Raw genomic sequence first — 24,025 nt, forward strand, 5'->3', positions numbered from 1 at the left:
TTTAAAAGGTCAGTCCTGCTCTTAACTTGTACGCGTCATTAATCACATATTTCTCGAGGTTGTTTCTTTTTTTTCCCTCCCGCCGTGGGAACGGAAAGCAATCTGTGATGCCGATGTTGTGCCGGCAGAGCTCCGATGACTCACGGTTTCAATCAGTAGCTTCTTGCTGGCCTCTCCGATGCTCTTGAGAGCCATGTCCACATCCTTCTGGCCAGGTAGACAGTTAACGCAGTTGTTTAGGGAATGAGACACAGCCTTCGCCACCTGAAACACACAGCAAACTGGGTTAGGAGGGTGGGCACAGGTGGACAAGCTAATCTAGAAATCCAAACTCAAAACGTTAATGAGCATAGCAATTATCCCCAAAAAGTGCCAGTTGTCCATAAGGCTGAAAAGGTTTTTGTCAGATGTAGTGAGACTGTTCAGCTGTCACGCCTCTGAAAACAAACATTTTTCACTTCAAACTGCTGCACTTTTTAATAGACTTATGGAGCAGGCCATTATTTTTATTTTAAAGGGTCATTTATTGTATAGTTGATTAGTTTATAGAATTTTTTTATTACATTCATTTGTTGTACTACTTTTATTTGTATATTTTATTTAAGCCATTACTTATTTTCATAGACCTGAGTCTTAAGAAACTGTCTCATTCTGTCATGTTTCTTCATGGAAAATAACAGAATTTTCTTCCATCATAAATATCACATAGCGACCCCTGAAGCACACAACAACATGACATCTCAGTGAAGCAGTTCAAAGATAACAGAGAGGCTCGCACATCCAAAATTTATTTGTTTTACTAAACATTTCCAAAAGGTCTTAGATAACACTATTTGGTTATTCTAATATTCATTTTTCTCCATTGATACCACATCATTTATTCATTTTGAGTGGAAAACACCTGGGCAACGAGGTATAAATAATTAAATTGCCACCTGGTTTATTATAGAGCTACTTGCTAAATTTGACAGGTGTTCACTTGACTGCATCACCAAGCAGACGTAGATATCCTTCTAAACGTAAATATTCAACTAAACATATTAACCAAAAGAAAGAAAGGCTGATTAATAAATATATTAAACAAAAACAGAACCTGGTTTCATCTTTAAAAGTCACATCGTGTAAATTCACAACATATTCAGTAAGATCTATTATTAAACTTCCTGTTCAATTCCTCCGTGAGTCCCAGGGGAAAAATATTACTTTTAACAGTGTATTTCATTTAGTTCATGATTGTTCAGGAGTTTATTTTGATGACTTTACTTTTAAGGCACAGGTGCCATAATCTGAAAGGAAGCCGAGGGCTGCACCGAGCCTTCCTGCCATCTGCAGTGTTGGACTCCATAACCTCGAGCAATTCTGAACCATCTCACCTGTGCCAGTCTCTGCTGGCTCTCAGCGTCTCCGGGGGAAATCAGTGCCTGCTTAGCCTCATGTATGAGAAGCGCAGAGCCCTCCATAACGTCACGGGCCGAGTCCAACATGGCAGCCGCGCCCTTGGGCTCCGTGGTGGAAGCAGCAACGCCACGGGCTGCTTGGGCGAGTGTTTTTAGAGCCTGAGCTGTCTCTCTGGCTGCTATTCCTACACGCACGATGATCAGAGGTAAGAGAGAGTACAAATGTAACTGACACAGAGGCATCACAGTGCGTTATTAAAGCTATGACACTTTGTGACAAGACAGTGTTCACTGTCATCTTCGAGTCATAAAAATTTGTAATGGCATTTGTTAAAGGCACAAAAAGTAATTCTTCTGTCTCGAGAAATGTGAAGCAACAAGGTGCCATGAGGCTCTTTCCCCTCACAGACAGGAACCGACAATGAGAGTCTCATGAGAAATGTGACATCTCATCCACAACAAATTAGCTGGATAGGATAAAACAAATGGAATGAAGCCATATTATGGTTCGGATAACAAGATTACTCAAGGGGGAGGAAAAAGGAAAAACGGGTTCCAGGCGATGGGTGCATTTCTCCTCTGGTTCTTTGGGCTGTGCTCTAACCGAGGATACTGTTAAAGCTAATGAAATCACCAGCGAGCCTTGTGTGTGCTACATTCTGGAGAGCAAAGCAAGAGAAAATAGCACAGGATGAACTTGAGAAAGGTCAAGACAACTAGTGACCATAAATTCAGCTCATTAAGGTGCGACATCAAGCTGCGGGTCTAGTTGGTTTATAATAAAGAAGTAGGCCTTCTTGAGGCAATAGATGAAAGGTTGTATGTGGTTTCCTAAAACGATAAAGATTTCTTCCTCTTGCCTCGGTTTGACCGTTTTTTTACTAGAATGATGTCAGCAGTACCAACCTGTGTAGTGTTCATTTCCTTGTGCAGCACAGGTGAGCAGCTGAGCCATAGAGGATCCCACAGACTTGGAGGTGCTTCCCAGATCCTGAGCACACTTCTCCAGCTAGAGAAAGGGGGGGGGGGGGGGGGGGCTTTGTATTTTAGTAACTGAAAACAAAATATTAGTCTGCAAACTCGCTTCTGACATGCTCATGCACTGGCAGCATGAGCATGTCTTGAATCTAGTGCAGCTGAGTCCCGACTCTGCTTTATGGGGCTACAATGTTTCTTACTGATTCTCCAGGAAGTGGTTTTAGTTGAGCATTCACAGCAGTCATCTTGGCATCTTGTAGCTCACTTCTTAGGGTCTGGATGGCTGTAAGGGCAGAGTCTATCTCCATGGGGCCACAAGCTTCATGAGCCTAGAAACAAAAGCAAGTATATGGCATATGTCTATATGGCTTTTTGTCTGTTCCTATGAGGTCTAAAATTTGTATATGAACCACAAAGGTAAAATATTTTCTTGCACATGCGATCTGCATGTCCAAAATCCAGTCATTTTGTGAATACTATGCATGCAAGAATAAATTCCTACATGCACACATGGGAATGCAAGAATTCCCGTGCGTGTCTATGCTCTACCTTCTGTGCAGACGTCCTCAGCTCCGCCAGGCAGGTGGCCAGGTTCTTGGCACACTGACCCAGTTGCATGGCTGCAGCCTGATCAGTCACCGTGGGAACAGATGACTTGGCCGAGGTCACCATCTTACTGCCAGGCTGCAGAGAGAGAGAGATGTGGGGAAAAACCCCCCCAAAAAACATTAATTTAAATTTTAATAAAATTGTATTTATTTAAATCGTATAGGGCTCAACGGAACGCGTTCCCTTAGAGAATCAAGCAACCAGTGCACTGTGTAGTTCACAGACTTGTTGATATTTCTTCAAAGGGTATTATGTGGGGCTCTGAAACCCCAGCTAGGTATTTAACACATAATACCATCACACCAGCATTTCTGTAACCGCCCGCTAACACCAAAAAGAGGTTACCGGCCTATTTTTAACGTCCCCACATGACAGAAGCACTATTTATACTTTTAGCCTGGTTTCCAATGTAGGACTGAAGTTACCCAGTACGAGTGCGGGCACATAAACTTTTAACAATCCCCACACCAGCAAAACAGGCAAACCAAAAGATCATAAAGGGCTGCACCTGTAAGAAGTTCTGGCTGGCAATAATGAGGGCCAACTGTGCACTCAGGTCCTCCGGTTTGGCCTGACTGCCACGGACTCCCTGGACAAGCTGTGGGATGTGATCTGCAACTGCCTACACACACAAACATGGAGACACATTACCATAAAGATATGAAAGAAACATAGTATGAAGCACAAAGTTTCAATGCAGTTCACATTAAAAAAAAAAGAAGCCAAAACCACCAAAAATAAATGGCACCCTGCTGTTAGCAACATCCCTCACCTTACAACTCTGCACCAGCTGCTGGTGAGCAGCTGTGTTCTTGTTGGAGGCGGCGGCGTTTTGAGCAGCGGCGATTGTCTGTGTGGCTGCAGCTGCAGCTTGCTTGGCAGCATTCTGAGGAATAATGACAAGACCCACACAAACGTCACATGTAGAATATGGTTTCGCAGTCACGGTGTCACACTCTCTTCACTCCTCTGCTTCTGGATGCTGAAATGGTAAATATGCTGCTAAATATGCAGCATAAAAGACTAATAATTAAGAGTGGGACTTGTGTTTCCATACATTTTCTTCCTATATTTAAAAAAAAAAAAAAAAAGGCGTTATGTAAAAAGACTATGTACAAGGAAAGTGCATTTAAAAAATGAAATTAAATAAACAAAATCAGGTGAATTTTAGAAATCCTTCTGAACGAGCTCAACATTATTATTTGAGGCGATATTGAGTTGTGAGTCAAGCAACCTTAAGGCATACGAGCAACTTTCGATCCATTTCGATTGCACTTCTTTTCCCATTTCAGGCAAAAAGAAAGAAATAAACAAACTGAAGCAAATATTTAAAACCTGACATTTAAATGGTGAAAACAGCTTAGTAAACATCAAAATCTCATCTTCCCTAATCTTTGGTGCCTCATTTGAACTTTGTAGACGGTGACACAGTATCCTAATACTAATACAACTTTAGAGATGGTGACATTTAGAATTGGTGCTGGAGATAGCACGATATCACCTCTCAGGCTAAATTCAGGAAGAAATATCATCTGTCTGTGGTAGCTTATTCACTTGGGTCGATGTGCAACTGCTAATTTTGCTCTGCTGACCTCCAGTCTGTTGATCAGTTTCTTCTTGATGGCATTCTGAGCAGCAGCATTAGTGGCCACACGCAGCCCCTCTGCAGCCTCCCTCAGTCTCTGCTGCTGGTCTTCATTTTCTGGGTAGGCTGCTGCTCCCTGAGAACACACACACAGATAAGCCTATACATGACAGATAGGCAAGGCAGGAAGAAATAATCTTAGAACGTCCAGTCCCGAGAAATCTTTGAAAATGACTTTCCCACTGCTCAACCTGATGCAAACAATCATTTCTTTGTAGACGGCTAAATGTCAGGAGCTGTTGTTTATTCATATCAAGAAGCTTTTCCATCTTCCTGTTTATACATACAGCGGTACATGTTTACTGGGTACTCGCACCTTCCCGTCTCCTGCTGTTGGAGAGAAAGCTCAGCCTTCTGCCATTAAGTTAATTAATGGGGAGCATCACCTGCAGCTACACAGAGAGGAAGGTGTGCATGACAACACATGTCATTAAAGAAATATTTAACCTCACTGATGCTACTGGCAGAAGTCACTGCAACCCAATATATCACGAGCACACAGACAAAAACAAAACTAATTTTGTGCTCCAAGAGCATTAATCAGAGTTAAAATGTTGTTAGTAACCGGTTTCGAGTCGGTGCAGTTTGCAGCTGTCATCAGCCTGTTGGCAACTGCTGACACCATTTAAATAGAGCAGACAATTTGCATAATTATTAGAAAGTGATGTTTTCCACAGGGTGTAACAACACTTTGCAAGAAAGAATTCATCCTGGGGAACTAGTCTTTAAAATCCGAGATTGTTTAATAGCAGCATGGTACGCGAGTTTCAGCAAGTCAACAGTGCTCAAGCATCAGCATTGATTTTACAATTTGGAGCAAAAGAAATAAGCTAAATATGCTAAACCCGTTACCAAGGCAATGGTTGGCTAAGGTCTCAGCTTCCATTCACACGGATAAACATACAGCTGTGATGGTGATAAGTCTGGCATCAGACTCTACCAACCAGCTGGAGGGCATCATTTAATTTTCATGGTGGAAGTTGAGAGTTATTAATATCAGCGTGAGATTCTGTTGAAAGATAACGGGACCGATGTCGAAAGATAGCAGATAAATAATTTGGATAGAAGACGATGAGATAAGAGGCAAAGCTAAGCCTGACCTCAAAAGTCTGGGGAGAATCAATTTTGATGTCCAGGCAATTTTAATGTTGCTTTCATAAAAAAGTTATGAAGTAATAAGTAGATGAGAGAAAACTAAACAATATATTGCTTCAGACCAATTCTGTGAATTTTACACTTTAGTTGATTATTGTTTCTGTACTTCAAAGTAATTCCTAATCTCAACTATTGCTGTTTACCAGAGGAAGGTTTAAGGGAGCAGGATTTTCTTCATTTCATTTCAAAGTATAATTCACACAACTCCAAGTGTCTATAAATCAACTAAACAAGGCCTAGATTTTTAATGTGTAATTTCAAAGTATTTAAAATAAAATAACTCTAACACACAAACTCTACAAGTACAAAAGAATGAGCAGTGTCACTAAACCACCAACGCTAATTCACAACATTAACCAACAACAATTCAATATGCAGCTTAACAAGAAGACTGACCCTGTAGATGTTGACTTTGAGAAAAGCATCCTAGAAATAAGGATCAAGAGGGGCTTTTTTTCTTTTTAAATTGAAAAAGTTTTTAAGGTCATCTTTTATTAAAGAATTAGAACCGTGCCAACAAGACCAAGCAGAATAACCTCTCTCCCCTTTGTGTGAACACACACACCTACCTCCCCTCTTGGGGTCTCTGGTTCTGCTTCTTTCCCCTCTGCTGTCACTATAAAGGTCATTTTATACATACCGGAGAAGCAAAGCCAAGCCCACTGGATCTTTACACAATCTTAAAAATGCCATTACTGAGATTAAAATGAAATCTTTAGCTCAGTTCAGTCTTTTTGGGGACAGAATAGGTATCAAAGCCAAATTCCAAAAAAGATAAACAGGCATGTTTTTGAAATTTTAGCCTAAGGAGAATTGGAAGGTTGCTGGTTCGATACCTGGCTGCTCCACTCTGCATACTAAAGGGGCAAGATGATGAACCCTGAGTTGCCACTGATCCCTTGATCGCAGAGTGATTATTAGATGGAAAGCACTTAGATGCAAAAAAAGTGCTGTGCGTAGGATAAAGTGTTTTGATTGCTCAAGTCGACTAAAAAAAAAGTCCATTCACCATTTAATAAATATGATTCTTACCTTTGCTGCCTCCACCATCCTTGCTGTGGCATCAGCCAACAATTTAGCAGCTGCCAGCAACTTCTTAGAATTGTCGACGTCGACCTCGGCTTCTGCATCGGACCTCATGGCATTCACCAAATCGGAGGTGGCCTGAGCCAAGACTCGAGCCTGACGCACCATCTCTCCTGAGAAACGCAGCGACGGATTAAAGAGGAGAGATGAGGGGAAACAGAGACATGGGTAAATGTAGAAGTCATACTAATGACAGGCTCCTTTAATCCCTCCTCGTGGAGTGGTTTTCTCAATGAATGGATTAAAATTATGTCAGTGAATGTTTCCCACTAATGTGATGTATAACCCTACAAATTATGAACAAGAGGTATTTTAAACACCAAGATGTACAACCATGCACTAGCAAAAGCAAAAAAGCAAAAATGGTTCAACAAAGTATGAAATTCTGGCTTAGGAGGAATAAAATAACACAAAAAAATAATACTGGCTTTGGAATTTTGTTCAATTTCAGGAGCCCAGTGATGGACTAAGGATCTATACAGGGTGTACACAGCCTCTCCCAATGTCAGCTGGGACAGAATCGAGTCCCTTCCCAAAAAAGACCGGGTGGTTGCTTGTTTTTAAGAAACCTGTACTGGGTACTTTTAGATCTCTTTACTGCAAATGCTTCCAAGTTTACTGAATAATGAACAATTTGGATAACAGCATTTAAAATTTCTTTAACCACTTGCAATATTAGTCAAACCCTTTTCAACAACTGCTTTCTTTTGTACTGATTAGTGATAACGATGCAATAATGTTCCCATGCTGGCAAACCCTAGCGGAGCAGATAAACATTTTAACAAGACAGTATTGATTTTTAAATTTGAAATATTTTAATTTTCTATCAGTAAGACAACATAAAAGATCCCCTTCAGACATTTAAGCTTATATAAAATTTACACTGCTTTGAGCAATCTTTTTGTTTCTGTGGTTTTGCCACAAAAAAGCTCAATTAACTAAAAGGCAGAAATCTTTACAAAGATTCAAGTTTCACTAATACAAGCACGACTCCAGCTACATTATTAAAAGAGATGCATATGAGGTATAAGCACTGCGATGAGTGAACATCAGCTTTTAAACAACATGTGATATTAGAAATCCTGCTTGCAGGTACACATGTTTTCAGGTGAGCTCAGGGAAACGTTCAAAAGAATCAGATAAAATCCCTCTGGTGTCAAAGTGGAAAGAAAAAAGCCCAACAGATGTAACATTGATCAAAAGACCTTTTTTGATGGAAATTTTAAACCCAAGAAAGTATAAGGTAAGATACAGAATTTTTAAGCTTCCTTATTGTGCATTCACTTGTATTACCACGGTCTGAAGTAATAAATGAGTCATTCCTACTATTCGGTGCCATTTCAGTGTGATCACTCTTCATCAAAAAATACAAAATTTTGAATTATTTTAACATTTCATCTAAAAGAGGGATTTTCAACCTATAAGAAAAATGTATTGGTCCAGCTAAGGATATTATATTATAATATTTTTTAAAATCAAAGTCTTTACCCATGACGTGCCAAATGTCCACCCTGTTACAGGACATTCAATTTTCTATTAATAACTGTTTTGAATACACAGTTATAGTAATATTTACATTTTCTAAAAGCTACAATGTCCCTTTTTAAAATCTGCAAGGAAATTTCATGTTACAGTGCATAGCAATAACAGGGGTGACGGTAACAGGGGGGAGATTTTATGCTAAACTTAGCCATTACTACTAGTATGATGAACAACAAGCTAGTACATGGTGACCACTAAGAACCATTTTTAACATGTTTATTAGCCATATTATAAAAATTACAAAAAAAAAATTGTTTCCACTATTAATAAGCGTAACAGGTTGGACGTGTTATGCTTTGCCACATTACAAAATCTTGCTAAAACATTGAAAAAAGGGTTGATTAAAGAGTGGTACTTACTCGTCTTCTTCTTGAAAGTTTTCCCTCCAAAATATGTTACATCCGGGAGTGTCATGTGACTAAAAGAATAATCAGGTGATGTGTTCTATGGAATTCTTATCAGAGTAACAGGGGTGACAGTTGATTCAGGGACACAACATTTTTTAAAGATTTTAAGTATTAAACATGCATTAATAATAAAAAAGAACATTTGATGAGGAACATTAGAAATAAGCCAATCCAGAAATGATGAAAAATTTTGATTTTTTTTTTTTTTTTTTAAGTTATATTTGTAACTGAAGTCGAGCAAGCATGACTGGGGACATAGTACTTTAGTGACTTGTGCTAAAATAAAAGTAATTTACTTTTAATGTATTTATCCTGTGTATATATCAATGTGTTCTATGGTAGAGGGGGGTTAAACATACAAGAAAATGGTTTAGAAATAAGCATTAGACAAGTTTTACACTAAATATACCATATTATGTCATTAGGACTCAAATGGCACCGAATAGTAAGAATGACCCAAATATGACTGAGGTGTAACAAGGGCCCTTTAAAAGAGAGCCTGGTGGGAGAGAAAGAAAATATACAAACATGTTTCACTCTGTGTGGGTGAAGAGTTGTATTCCTAATAAGATCTGGAGGACTTTATATCTCCCTTGTGACACACAAAGAAACCAGTGAATGTAAATATTACTAGCACATTTCAAACTTTCCTAGACTAAGACTAAGATTACAGACTAAAATAGGGCTGTGCGATAAGACTATAATCTCATATCCCGATATTAAGACACCTATCGTCCGATAACGATATAAATCACAAAAGTGTAACATTTTCTGTAAATTCTGTGAATCTCCGGCAGCTCGACTTGCGGGAAGTGTTTCCAGCTGGGCGTCGTGTACCTGGAGTCGAGTGTTTTAACCGATGCATGAAACGATACATTTTTAGACATAAGTTGTAACAGCCGCCGTTTGCTTTGTGAGTATTTATTACACGGCGTGCTGCGGGGGAAAGCCTGTTCTAACGTTTGAGTCTAAGGTTTATTTTTTAGCACCTGACCGCTCTTTTTTGCTTCTCATCCGTAAACACTCGTCATCTTTCACGTGATTCAGTTTATTTTGAAAAGTCTCAACAGGATCTTGAGCTTTATTGTGAAAGGTTCATGTGGAACAAGCGGACACGCGGTGGTTTTACCGTCGTTGTTGCTAACGACAGCACATAAAAACAAACGCTTGTCTGTCTGTAGTGTGGTTATATTAAATCTAAGAGAAAGAGAGAACTTTAAGAAATTAATATAACCACTACAGTGACCATCAAAATAATGAAAAAATATCGCCCTAAACAGTTTATTTTGCGACACCACGAAACAAACGATAGCGTAAAATGAAACGATAGACGTTTTTATGTCTGTGAAGGTTCTCAGTCATCCAGGTCATCGTAGTCAAAAGAGTTTGTCAAGCTCTTTTGTCTATCGTCAAAAGCTCTTTTGACGATAGACGTTTTTATATCGTCATATCGAACAGCCCTAGACTAAAATATTTAAAAAAATAAAAAATGATGAAAGAAATTATTGTTTATAATCTATGTGCCAAAGACACACACCCTAAAAGCTACTTTACGATAAGCCTCTGTAATTCATGTGACTGTCTAAGGTGATCCTTCAACCTGACACTACTGACAGAGCGACTCTTTTAATGCTCTTCACACTTTATCTTTTTTATACTGGGTGTGACATAACATAACATACCGTCTTTGACAACCAGTTCAAAGGCGGCGTTTTCTGTCGTTCTTCTTTTATTTAGCTCTCAGAAGAATAAACAGCAATTTCTACTGTCAGGCCAATCACTTTGTCAGAGCTGACCTCTAGGCCCTGACATTCTCAGTGCATCTATATCCATCTATTGGTCTTTCTCTACTGTCAGGCTTGTTAAAATCACTGTCAGCTTTTCTCTGTGGACTCACAACGCCTGACAGGAGTCCATTCAAACCCAGCATCACATCAGTCTGTCAGAGGAGAAGACAGGAAGAGGCACAGATACACAAAAGCATCTACTCAGGGACTGCAAGCCTTAGAGATGTGGTAAGCCAGTTTTTTTTTTTAAAGAAAAATGCACCTACTGGCACTGTTTTAATGTATTTGTCTATTTAAACTCAAACTTCTTAGAATAACAGGTTGAGTTTCACATTTTTAGCTCTAGAGTAGGCTGTGGTAACTATTTATATACTTATGGCTGGTTCTTTGGAGGATGCTTCAGGCCGATTCAGCTCTCATGGGTTAAAAGTGTTGATAAGTCAACGCTGACACTTGATTTCACTTGGACAGCTTAGATGGCACTTATCAGCTAGTAGCTGTGAGCTTTGCCTACAAGCCAATGAATGTGTTTTAGTCATTGTTTCATTTCTTCGTGTTCATTTTTCCCCCTTCTCCAGATTATCAGCAATTACTTTCATAATACTTCTAAATTTGGATGATGGAAACAGGTCATCAGCAAGACAAAGACACATAACATGTTTACTTTATAACTGTCTCCGTTTTAGCATATTAGCATGCTGAGTTTTCTAAATGAGCACTTGACCCAGAGTTGAAGATGATCTGGTCGCCCCACCAGTTCATCTGCCTCCATCCTCTTTTGTCACATCAGTCATGAATTTTTTTTGTGGTCTTTCTCTTTTCCTCGTGCCCAACAGCTCCATCTTCAATATCCTTTGTCCATTGTATCTGCACATGTCCAAACTGTCTCATGTCTTCAAACCGCTAAACCTGCACCGTCTCTCTGATGTCCCCGTTTCTAATCCTGTCCATCCTGGTCAATCGCAACAACAATCTCAGCATCCACAAATCTGCCTCCTTTTTTTTGTTTAAATCAGTGTCACTGTCTCCAAACCATCATAGCAGGTCTCACTACCACCTTGTAAACCTTCACCTGTCACAAATTACCCATGACGCTCACACTGTCCATTGCTTAGGATGACTGACCCCAGGTATTTAACTTGCTTCTTCACCTGTCCACTTGCCTCTCTTTCACACACTGGCTCTTACAGACTTTAATTCCTCTTCTATCTAGAGCATACTTGCACCTGCTTCCTACTCTTACTACAGAGCACAATGTCACCTGTGAGCATCCGAGTCCATGGAGACTCCTGCCTGCCCTCATCTGTCAACCTGCTCATCACCATCACAAACAAGAAGGGGCTCAGAGCTGATCCCTGATGTAATCTCACCACCACCTTGGACCCATCTGTCACGTCTAGCACATACCTCATCACTGTCTCACTGCCTCCTCATACATGCCCTACACCACACTCATATACAGCACTTGTCCGTCACTCCTGTCGTCCTCATACAATACCACCCTTCCTGACTTCAAGTGAGGAAGGGTGGCACTGTACATGCACTGAATGCACAGCATATTTCAGATTTTAGAGTACTAGAAAATTCTCCTCAATTGGACTCACCAGCATCTCCCATTGAGCTGAAAATACTCTCAGTGACAGTCATAATGGTGTCCGTTGCCTGGTCATAGCGCCCAATCGGTTCTCCCCTTGAGGTGTACTGACGAACGTGTTGCAGGAGATCTCCTAAAGCCTGGCTAACCACGCTGGCTGCTGCACTCACCTTTAACACAAGAGATTCATTGTTTATTATTCCACCAGGCAGCAAAAGGTTTAGCGCAATGTTGATCTAAACTAAACCAAACTAACCTGCTTGAGAAGTTCGCCATCTTCTGTGGCTGAAAGGCAGGCCTGGACGCAGCTTTCCACCGAGCGGTCGACAAGCTTTCCAGCTTCAATTAACTGCTCTTGGCAAACTGGAGAACTGATAGTTGGGCTTACCACCTACGTCAACATAAAGATGAAAAAGAATATATATAATTACCTCTTTTGTGTGAGAAATGTAACACAAAAACATTTTTTTTTAAATAAAAAGGCCTCAAATCCAAACAGGAACCTGGAATAAATGAACCACTTTAACACTCTTTCATCATTAATTAAACAAAAAACCAAAGAACAGAGAAAACATAAATTTAAAAGGACTTCAGCATATGGCTGTCATCACGCTGATATGAACAGAGGTGAGGATTGGCTTTGTAAATGCAACTATTCAGATTAGGAGCCGGCAGGGCATTTAAACTAATTAGAGACATGTGGGCTGTACAATTACAGATGCACAAATATGATGAGGGCACAGGGTATTTATCAGTGCCTTAGCGTATACTGATTTTTTTTCCCCCACTATAAAAATGGAAGTTTGCGCTGCAGAAAAAATGATAGGAGATTCTAATATTTGAGGAAATCATTTAGTTTTTATTAAATCTACAACACGGTTTTGTGATTATATCGCAAAGAGGAAACCAAATGCAGTCTTTCCCAAGTGTTTTTCTTGTAAAATTGTAAGTGTAATATTCACATCCAAGACAAAATAAACGCCAAGAAAATCCCCATTATTCAATCATCATTTCTAAAAAACAAGCATCATATTTAATGTATCTCATGGAAATACTGCTTGATGCGAGCCATTTAGTATAGCTTTGAAAACTTCTGTCTGAAAAGATTACAGAAAAAACAAAATAAAACCGCAGGGCAATTTAAAAATGAATCCAGTACATAGTTTACACAACCAAGCACTGACACCGAGTACTGTCTGCAGCACATGTAGCTGAGTAGTATCACAACTGAGGAGATGATGGCATTGCTTAAGTTTTTGAAATAAACAATTAACCCATAATTTTCCATATTGTACACACAAAGAATTTTGTTGGATCTTCACTATAATATACACAATCTCTATCTGCTTGTTTATGAACTCTTCCTGCGTGATTAATAGTTAAGCCAAACTTAGTACACAGGTACATCTTTGGCCCTTAAGGGTTCAAATAGGGTGCAAATAATTACATCATCATGTTGCCCAACAACCACCAACCAATGAGCTGAAATGACCCATTTGCAACATTTATGTATCTGTAACATCTTATGAAAGCATTACATCCTTTTAATTTCTTGAAAATAATGTCTTGAATCCATAAATCGTCAACGTTATTTATATACCGAATCACATTGCCTGGCATCCACCTAACAATGTACTAGCGCAGGACCTGAGCATTGGAGGGGATCAACAAAAATGGTTTCATTACGATACTTTCTCGCTCCTTCTTATTATGTATATCAGTTTATAAACAGACCAAACAATACTGTTGCATGGGCATGTACTAGTATATTAAAATCTGATCCAGTAAAAGGACTAGGATGTTACAATCCCTGACAAAGCATTGCTTTAAATGGAGAAAATCTTGGGGGATGGGTGTCATGAGGAAAAGCAGCCCAGAAACTTTACCCGCCGCACACATTGTTGTGTGCCTCAAGTTTCGTTCTTTTACCCAAGCTAATCTGCCAGTTTTCCTTGGTTAGGTTTAGGGATTAGAGATCTGATCTTAGTAGCTAAAAATTGGAAAACTTGTACCTGGCAGACTCTCTTTGTAAATCATTCAACATTTCCATGTTTTTGTCTTTCCTTTGTTACTCATGTTATAAGCTCTTTTAGCTAGCAAACCCAAAGCTACTGTCATTCAGAACATCAAATCTGACCTTAATATCCAGCATCTGCTTGACTCAGTTAAGGACAGAGTTATGGGGAGTGGTCACCAAAAACATGCCAATTAGGTTGTTTTTTTAATGGATTAACTATATATGAACCTTATTATAAACATAATAAATGTAATCTTTTTCGCCAACACTTGCAGTCAAAGTAAATGACGCTTACAACTCACAACCTCCACTACTTTGTTGTATTAACTAAAAACAGGAAAGAAGTGGGAGTATTTATGTCTGTTGGTTTGGTCCAATATTAGTAATGCTGGATGTAAAATAAAACATTTTCTTCCATCGGCTGTGTGTGGGGAGAACACAGTGAAGAGTAAAGGAAAGACAAGTGATCTGTTTCACACACACACACACACACACGCACACGCACACACACACACAAAAAGACTGAAAAAGTTACTGATCCACATGTCTAAAGAAGAAGAGACAGACAAGAAGATATCATAATTAATACTATTTCCGATGTTCAGCTGATTCAGGTATATCCTACATTAATTCTCTTCAGGCTGTAAGGGGGCAATCAACTCCCCAGGCTGTCTTTTTCCCCCCCATTTGGCTCACATAGTTTTGATTATGGAGCGTGGACAGTTTAAGCTAAACGCAATGAATTGTTGTCAGTGTCACAGAGGGCCGATGGAGCAACGGAAAATATCTCTCAACCAGGAGTGAGATAGGAACTTCCGTGCTAAATCCCCTAACATTGAAGATCTATGTTTAGTTTATGGAATACATGCAGGAATATTAAAACAGCGGATGATATTTCAAAGTTGTATTCCTTAAAAGCCAGTACTGGTGTAGGCCCAAAAATGTAATATCGATCAAGTTTTTAAAAACATATGATTCATGCTTGTGACGACCGGTGAAGGAACAGAGCTCTTCACTTTCATTTCATATCACATCCAACAAAGCATATTTTTGTACCTTGGCACATGCCACCAGCTGAGAGGTGGACAGGGCACACTGTGTGGCTGCAGCAATGACCCGGTTCTGAAGGACGGTGTCCTCTGCAACCTGGGCCACATTCTTGGCCTTCAGCACCAACATGGCTGCTGCATTGGCCACTGCTTTCGCCAGATTCATCAGGACATCCTGTAAAGCAACAAACATAGAAAAAAACTTGGAAATCCACCTCATTAGCAACATTATGTACCTGTACATATATAACATTTGATATAATAGCCATAAACAAATGGAAGAAATTGCAGCAGCAGCATCTTACAGTAGAAATGAACATTTAAACCAACACTATTGTGAAGCAAAAATCAGCGCAGGATTGTCTGCAGTTATATGCAACTAAATAAATCTCATCAAAGCTTCTGCCTCAATAATCCAATTAAACACACATACGCATTTAGCCACTCCACATCTGTTCAACTCATTAACTGAATTGTTGTAAAATGCAAAACAAGCAAAAAATGGAATGTGTTTAGGAAGGCAGGCTAAAGAAGAGCTTCATTGTATCTAGATTAAAAGCTAGAAAATCCTTCAACTCAAACCGAAAACATGGTCAAAATATGGAACAATATTTTGGTCTTTTTCCCCTGGATACAAGGCGATTTTGATTAAGTGAGTGGCAGTTCCAGAGCATTGACTTTTCTCTGAATGCAGTGAGGTGATAAATGGCTGCAGTCTCACCTGAAACCTCTCGTCTGTCTCGTTCTCTCCAATCTGGCGCAGGAGGTCTCCGCTGGCCTGACCAATGCTGCCTGCTGCTGTCAGCACAGTCTGTCTTGGCTGCAGAAAACACACAGGATGTGAAACTGTATTTAAACACCCGGCAGCATTTTATATCTTGATTTGTGTGTTGTGTGCGTTGGATCAGTAGCATCTAAACTCAAATCTACAATTCACCTTTCCAACTATCCGCATGCACAGCGATGCACACCTGTGTAAAGCTTAATGGTTTTCAGTTAAACACTGTACAGTACATAGATTATTTTTTTCAAACAAATTAACAACACATCCTTACATTAAAGTCCTTCAAACTAACTCCAAACTACGTGCCGATCAGCTCGGCTTCAATATCCCGTCTTTATTCAGATTCACCATAACAATTTAGTTAGTTAAAGCTGTCAAGCAGTGGAAGATGGTAATATAATTAGGTTAGTTCAGGACCAAGAGAGAAAATAGATTATTCAGAGACGATCCATTGTCTCATGGTAGAGCTGCTCTGTGACCAATTTGATTAGCGTTTTTTAGGTTGCCCATTTGGACTGAAGAAAAAGCTCCACAGGCACATACACACAAAATCTGGCATTTAATGGAGTACAAATGGTGAAAAGTTTGCTTGATGCTTGGAATCCAGAGTGAGGACTCATTTTCACACATTCTCCATTTTTTATGCCTCTATCAATGTGGCTACCCCTCCTCCTCCCCCTCCTCCCTCTGGTCTCAACACAGTGTGCAAATTTGGTCCTCCCTTCATACTTTAGCTTCTATTCTAATACCTCCTTTATGTCCAGACCTTATTTGACTTTAAACCGACAACCAAAGCTGACCTTCCACATATTACATATGCAGTAGACAATATTAATGCATACACAATGCTCCTTTTTAGCTTAGTAGCCATCGGTTTTGCCGCAGTAATAGATATGGCACTAAAATGTAAAGTAAACCTAAATACTGAAAGAGCTTAAATTGGTTTATTTTTATATTCTTAGAGTTTGGGGTGCTTTCGCTCACCTCTCCAGAGGCCGGCTCCACAGCCTTCAGCAGGTCAGATACGGTCCCTGCAAGTGTCCTGGCGGCCTTCATCAGGTCGTTGCCTCCTCCTACGTCGTCCTCCATGAGTGCAGCCAACAGCTTCACACCCTTTGACATTTCAGTCAGGTTGGAGGATATGGTGGTGATGGCGCAGCCCACTGCTGTGTAGTCTGTGTCGGTAGGATCGGCTAATTATGATTAAGAATGAACAGAAGAGAGGAGATCAGGAAAATATACAGTCTCAGAGAAGTGATTATAATAAAGGTACCCCAAAACGAAAGATTCACAGAGTCAGTCAGCTAACTATCAAAAGTATTTGCCTTTAACCAAGATTACAGACTTTGCATAATCACATAAGTCTATTTCAGCTGAGAGAAATAAGCACAAAAAAAAAAACAACCCTAAAAAATAGTGAAGAAGCTGAAAAAAACCACACCAATAAATGATTTTCAACATGAAGTGGCAAGACTGGCACAAAGCCAGCCGACACCTTCAGCAGCGCACAGTCTCCAAACCACAGCAGGATATGAGAGAGCTATTAGACTTTATACAGGTTCTACAATGATGATAATGAACACCAGAGTGATGGAAAATGTCTCCTTTAAAGTCACTAATTGGCCAAATAATTTTAACTGCAAGAAAATAGCGCCGCTAACACTGCCTCGTAAAAGTGTGAGCACCACTACTTTACAGGCCTTATGTAGAATTCCCAAAATACCTAATTGTGTTTATTTTAAATAAATGTCAGCACTGAACAGTGTATGCCAGAGACACGCTCTACTATTAAGACTGAAATGAATTATATTTTTTCCTATAAGCTAGACTAAATCCACGCTTTCTTAGTGGACAAACTGATTCATGTTCTGAAGACGAAATTAATAAAGAAAAGCATTATCAGATTGTGCTGACTCCTGCCAGAGCCACTGACCAGCCGTGAGGTTGACAACAGAGGCTGTTCCTGCAGTGATGGCGTCGACTTGGGAGTGGATCTCGTGTTTTGACTCATCCATCTTGTTTTGGATCCACACCTTAGATGCCTAAACAGAGACCACAAATCATCACTGACACATGTAAAAATACTACAAACATGATTTTCAATAACACATCTCATAGACATATTACTACTATTACAATATCAGCATATATATTAGAGTTCAAGTGCAATGCAGGGTACCATGTCTTGTCCCAGTGGTGGAAGGTTGTCCACCTCCCCCAGGTCTATCTGGGCTTTCTGCACAGCTTGCATGCTGGTGTTGATGGTTCCCATCAGAGCTTGTTGTGCTGAGCTCTGCACATAAAGATAAAAACATGTCACCTTACACTGCGAATATTAGACTGATTCTTAAATTCACTAGTTAATGTGTGCAGCAGCATCGCTACAACCACCTCTTACACGTGCGGCTTTAACAGGGAAGAAAACTTTACAGGCATCATTACCAGTGGTGGCATGTGTCCACGGTGCATCTGACCCATTGTGATCTGCTGCTGAGGGGATGGCATGGTACCCATGCTAAGTGATTCTGCGCCGATTGAGCCAGAGCGGATCACCCCTGGCAGCGCCACAGAGCCGTGCTCCACCCGGCCCATACGGTTAAACTGCTGCTGAAGGATGGTGGACCTGCAAATATGATGCATGTAAAACATTAGTCTTCTCATACGTGCATTTGTGACTGTGCACAAAGCAGAAAGATACTGAAAAGTCTTTGCAATGTGTACATCTGGCAGACAAAGGTTTGTTTTGTTTTTCTGCAGATAAGGCCTTCCAGAGTTTGGCTTACTATGTCTTTGTAATATTAAAGACGATTGCCTACAGCCAGTGAACAAGTCTGGATAAAAGCGGGCGAAGGAGGAGAAAAAAAATACAATAACAATTGCAACAAATACTCTCTCGGTTGAAAACAGGAAAGCAATATCAACTGAGGCATGAAAGGAAAAGGACTTCAGTTACACGCCGAGAGTCCACTGTGGCTCGGTGAGCTAATATACATCTAATAAGGAAATGTTCAGACAGAGCCTTTGCCTGTCCGGTGCAGCAAAATTTCCTCACATAATGATTATCTTTCAGGATAAGGAAGTGAGGTTCTGCGAGATGGATGTCTGAGCTGTGGTCACAGGCGGCAGAGAGACGGAAATAAAGAAAGACTTAATCTTGTGCTTTGTTCAAATAATATGAGAACGCCTTGTGCCGTGCTATTGTGCTCACAGTCAAAGCATCATCATACGACCGTTTATACTCAACATATATTTGAATACAACTGGGCTTAAATAAAGACTGCTGATTTATGCTAAACAGAGGCTACATTGCCACTTTTGTTCAGCAGGAATGCACATACTTTTTCGGGGATACAGACTCCTCGAGCATTGTTGACTCCTCGTCACCTTCTAATCCAAAGCGATCCTTGCTTTGCTTCTGCAGGAAACAAAATAACAGAACAAAAATTTGAGTGACACAGAATTGCACACTTGCACAGGTTCATGACAAATTAGGTCATTCAGAGTAGAATACAACTAAACCTTGAACACACCTGTGATGGATGGTATTCTAACCCCCAGAAAAAGGAGGGGACGACAGTTCTAATGCCTATAATAGTGATAGGTAATTGTGTTAACCATGGAACCTCAGCTGTTCACTCTAAGCTTTATTACCAGCTCCTGCTGTATACCGGTGCCACATGAGCCTTTCCACATGTGCTTCTTTTTTATTTAAATGGAGCTGTATGACACAGTGGCTGGGCTGTGTCTAGTATCAACAGATGTGAGAATTCATTTGTCACAGGAAGATATTGATTCGCGAGGATTCATCAGCATCTCCAGAGATAAATGTCTCACCTTTTTGAGAATGATGTCGATGTAACCGGCAATGAGCTGGGAGATCTGTTCCCCTTCAGTGGTCTGTACAGAGTAGTAGCTCTCTTGGTACTCCCCAAAGTCCTACACACACACACACACACACACTTCATTGTGGATTGTAAGGAAAGTAACCACTGCAGAGTGCGCTGTGCAGGCTAAGGATTTACTGCAAGGATTAGAACACTGGTTGACATCAAAAAGCTGCAACATACAGAGAATTGGATTAAACCAACAGCAATCTTGGGGTAGACGTTTTACAGGACACTGAAGATTTCTTTCAGCGGAGCATTGCAAAGGTTACTTCCACATGTATTGTTTAAAAAAAGGACTAAGTAAAATAAAGAGTTCTTTACACTCGCGCACTTAAAATGCTATACCTTTCCACCATGACATCTTCCGAAAGCTGCAAATCAAACCTGAAATCACAGCGTCACGAAAAACACGCGGACTAAACGGCAGAGCACTCTGCCGAATTAACAGCAGGAAAGAGGCTGGGTTAATTTAATTAAGATGTTGCGTCTTCCAGACCTGCAAGATTAGACCCATGTTGCTGACACAAAGAAGGGATTTTGACACTGACAAAAAAAAGAAAAAAGTCTGTTCAATATCTGAAGTGCACCAGGGCCAAAAAAAGCCATGCAGGCTGAGCGTAACAGTGATTGTTTGCACCGCAGGAATCGTTGGGTTTACCGTGAGCCTGTCACTCTTATTTAGCATTAGCGACAAGATGCTCAGTGCAAACAGAATGAATAAAAGATAAAACACACCCCCCAACAGAGCCAGCATATCATGAAGTATTCAGAGCTCCTGCTTTCTGTAATAAATGTGCTACAAGTCTTAGGCTTAAAGGTAGAAAATGTGGCTCTTACCAAGGTGAAGCTCTTGGGTGATGCTGCCCACCTCTTCACAGTGGTAAGTGGCCACTCTTGAACTACATCTTTGGTCTTCTCATCCACTCTCATCACAGACTCTTTTGTGATACCCAAAAGCCGCGGCACCAGTTTATTCTTGCTCTTCATCTTTTCCTGCAAAAACAAATTTGAACCATGTAAACTTTACAACACTGTCAAAAACCACAAAATATAACTGAGGGTATAAAGTGCGATCAGAGACATTTGAAGCACAGGGCAGATTAACAAGTTAAGCAAATCATGTAAATTTATCTTCCTCTCAGCACAAAGGTCTAATTTTTCTGTCACAATGATATGTCAAGATGGGTACTTATCTGTTCAACCAGTGGGGGGGAAACGTTAACTTTTCCCAGTTAGCAATTAAAATGTTGCATCTTAAATCTTGTCTTTATCTGCCTGTCAACATCTTTCAACCTCCTGCTAGATCTCCTGTATTCACTAAACCTTTAATGTTATACTTAAGTTGCTTCCTAAGCCATGAAGCATTACATTTCCCCCCCCCCTTTTTTTCTCTTCAATGGAAAGAGCAAACATTTGTTCGGGAGCTGCAGTTAGAGAAGAGACACAAAGTGATGGACTGTGACACGAGGGGCAAAGAGGTAAATTGTGCAAAAATCCTGAGGGGCCTGTAAACTCACTGGGGCCTCTGCAGGTTATAGGTAGTGATGTGCGATATCACTGATTTCCTTTCCGATCCGATACCAAGTAAAATTCAGGGTGGTATCGGTGATACTGATCCGATACCGATACTCTGTACAAAAACTTAATGTTTCATTGTATTGCATAATGCAATATATAATTGTATTATGTAATTGTAATAATAACATAACCATATTGCTTCATAATGATTAGAGGACAACTTGTTTTTATTGCTTAATAATGCAGAATAATCATATAGAAATAAAAAAACAACAACCCTGAAGTTGTGAGCTATTTGAGCATGTTGCCTGCCTGCAGCACTATGAACTCCGCGAGAGACGTCTGTCTCCCCCTAGCAGCACCTGCCCCTCTCCTCTTCAGTTCGCCTCAACATAAGCTCATCATATTCTGTGATATGATTTACTCTGAGGTGTTTGACAAGGTCAGTGGTGTTGCCACAACACCTCACTGTCTTGCCACATATATCACAAACCGCGTCTTGGCTGTTTGTGGAGGTAAAATACATCCACACATGACTCTGTTTGCGCTCAGCCATTGTTGTGAGTGTGCACCCTAGGGGCTGCGACACATTTATACAGCCGTATTTCGCACATGACTATGAAAGGCGTAAGAGGAAGTAGTTCCTTCCAAATTAGACAATCCGAATGATATAGTTTCTTTCTACTGCGTTCATTTTAATGGAAAACTACAAATTTACCCCACAGTACTAAAATATCGATATTATAATATGAGAATCGATTCTAGAACATAAATTGCTGGTATCGGAAGAATCGATATTTCAGTATCGATCCGCACATCACTAGTTATAGGTTAGAGACTATCGGCGGATTTTTTTTTCCCCCCCACGGTTGTTTTTAAAATGTTTCTGCTCCGTAAAATTAACCTTAGTGATGACAGACAACAAAAGGTGAGCAGATATAATGGCTATCTATATTTTTATGTATAGAATAAAAGGAATACACAAGCCACTCGCTAAAAGCTATTGAACCAATACAACACAGTAAGGCTGTTCAATATAACAATATATATCAGATAACGATATAAAAACGTTTGTTTTGTGGTGTCGCAAAATGAACTGTTTACAGCAACATTTTTTCATCGTTTTGATGGTCACTGTAGTGGCTATATTAATTTCTTAAAGTTCTCTCTTTCTCTTATATTTAATATAACCACACAAGCGCCTGTTTTTATGCGTTTTGGTTAGCAACAAGGACGGTAAAACCACCGCGTGTCCGCTTGTTTATGTTCCACATAGACCTTTCACAATGAAGCTCAATATCCTGTTGAGACTTTTCAAAATAAACTGAATCACGTGAAAGAGCAGATTATTTACGGATGAGAAGTAAAAAAAAAAAAAAAAAAAACCTCACAAAGAAAACGGCCGTTACAACTTATGTCTAAAAATGTATAGTTTCATGCATGTGTTAAAGCACTCGACTGCAGCTACATGACACGCAGCTGGAAACACTTCCCGCAAGTCGAGCTGTCCGAGATTCACAGAATTTACAGAAAATGTTACATTTTTGTGATTTATATCGTTATCGGGATGATAGAATTCTTACATCGGGATATGAGATTTTGGTCATATCGCACAGCCCTACAACACAGTGTTTTTTTGTTTTTCCTTTTCAAAAAACAAAAAAAACAAGATACATTTTTGCTCTTTATCCTTTTGTGATGAAAGCTATTAATGAAAAGCGCAAGTGACTTGTCCCAGTAATACCAGGAAATATCCAATTTTCTACTAGAGCGCAGCGAAGCTGACAGGAACAAATGATGCAAATGGAGATTTCCATTGCAGGATGTCCTCTTTGTCCTAATTACGTGGGGGGAAAAGTCACTCTGATACTCTTGTCAGAACAGTTTTATAGGTACTGCATTTGGAAGTCTGCAAATTGCTCCCATCAGCTTGTATCTGTTGGCAGCTGGACTTCTTCAAGAGATTCAGTATCGCTGGTTTACCTGTGCAATGTCTCCTTGTATATCTCATTCACTCCACTTCCTCCCTACTCACTCTGAAATAATCTTAGTGCCACACTCGGCTGCACAGACAACATTTGGTTTCCTTCCAGGAACACACTGAACTCCCTGCAGAGGAGGTGCTGCCAGTGTGTGTTTGTATGTGTGTTAGCGAGAGAGGTGTGCAAGGGGAAAATGCATGGCAAACAAATCACAAAAGGGTTCTTGCTTTTGCACGCAGCGCATTATTTCATCTTGAAATTTTGGTTTTTTGCAACAGGTACTCTGCTTAGTTTAAGGTGACATAACGAGCTGCGAGAGTTCAAATAGGAGCAGACAGTTTATACAAGCGGAGTCCACCATCAGCCTCTTTATCCAGTTAGCACCAAACCCAGAGGACAGATTTCATGCTGTGAAGATAAAAGGCTCCGACTACAGTTCGGATAATTCCAAAATCTGCTTCCTATTACAATAAATAAAAAAATAAAAAGGCAAGTAGAGAACTTGAGGCTATATTTTTACTTTTTGAAGGAATAAAATAGGGCATTGGTACTTCAAACATTTGGTAAAAGGACAAATGGATGATTTTA

At 40.0% G+C, this 24,025-nt stretch overlaps 1 protein-coding gene across 1 annotated transcript in view; it reads right to left on the reverse strand.

Annotated features, from left to right (window-relative positions):
- LOC146583066 (talin-2) overlaps positions 1 to 24,025 on the reverse strand; it is a 108,615-nt gene that overhangs the window by 32,831 nt on the left and 51,759 nt on the right. The window contains exons 11-30 of the mRNA XM_085266750.1: positions 20,775 to 20,930; positions 19,885 to 19,986; positions 19,389 to 19,465; positions 18,493 to 18,673; positions 18,230 to 18,343; positions 17,984 to 18,092; positions 17,035 to 17,243; positions 15,988 to 16,086; positions 15,274 to 15,441; positions 12,457 to 12,591; positions 12,211 to 12,370; positions 6,817 to 6,983; positions 4,577 to 4,705; positions 3,757 to 3,870; positions 3,493 to 3,606; positions 2,925 to 3,059; positions 2,576 to 2,704; positions 2,304 to 2,406; positions 1,374 to 1,582; positions 145 to 264 (exon numbers count right to left, since the gene is read on the reverse strand). Of these exons, the coding sequence (XP_085122876.1) occupies positions 145 to 264; positions 1,374 to 1,582; positions 2,304 to 2,406; positions 2,576 to 2,704; positions 2,925 to 3,059; positions 3,493 to 3,606; positions 3,757 to 3,870; positions 4,577 to 4,705; positions 6,817 to 6,983; positions 12,211 to 12,370; positions 12,457 to 12,591; positions 15,274 to 15,441; positions 15,988 to 16,086; positions 17,035 to 17,243; positions 17,984 to 18,092; positions 18,230 to 18,343; positions 18,493 to 18,673; positions 19,389 to 19,465; positions 19,885 to 19,986; positions 20,775 to 20,930 (2,730 nt within the window). The remainder of the gene's footprint in view (positions 1 to 144; positions 265 to 1,373; positions 1,583 to 2,303; positions 2,407 to 2,575; positions 2,705 to 2,924; positions 3,060 to 3,492; positions 3,607 to 3,756; positions 3,871 to 4,576; positions 4,706 to 6,816; positions 6,984 to 12,210; positions 12,371 to 12,456; positions 12,592 to 15,273; positions 15,442 to 15,987; positions 16,087 to 17,034; positions 17,244 to 17,983; positions 18,093 to 18,229; positions 18,344 to 18,492; positions 18,674 to 19,388; positions 19,466 to 19,884; positions 19,987 to 20,774; positions 20,931 to 24,025) is intronic.

The sequence above is a fragment of the Mchenga conophoros genome, linkage group LG1 (assembly GCF_057382185.1).
Source record: "Mchenga conophoros isolate Kocher_MC1m ecotype Shallow Benthic linkage group LG1, M_conophoros_male_GT1.1, whole genome shotgun sequence".
Classification (NCBI taxonomy): Eukaryota; Metazoa; Chordata; class Actinopteri; order Cichliformes; family Cichlidae; genus Mchenga; species Mchenga conophoros.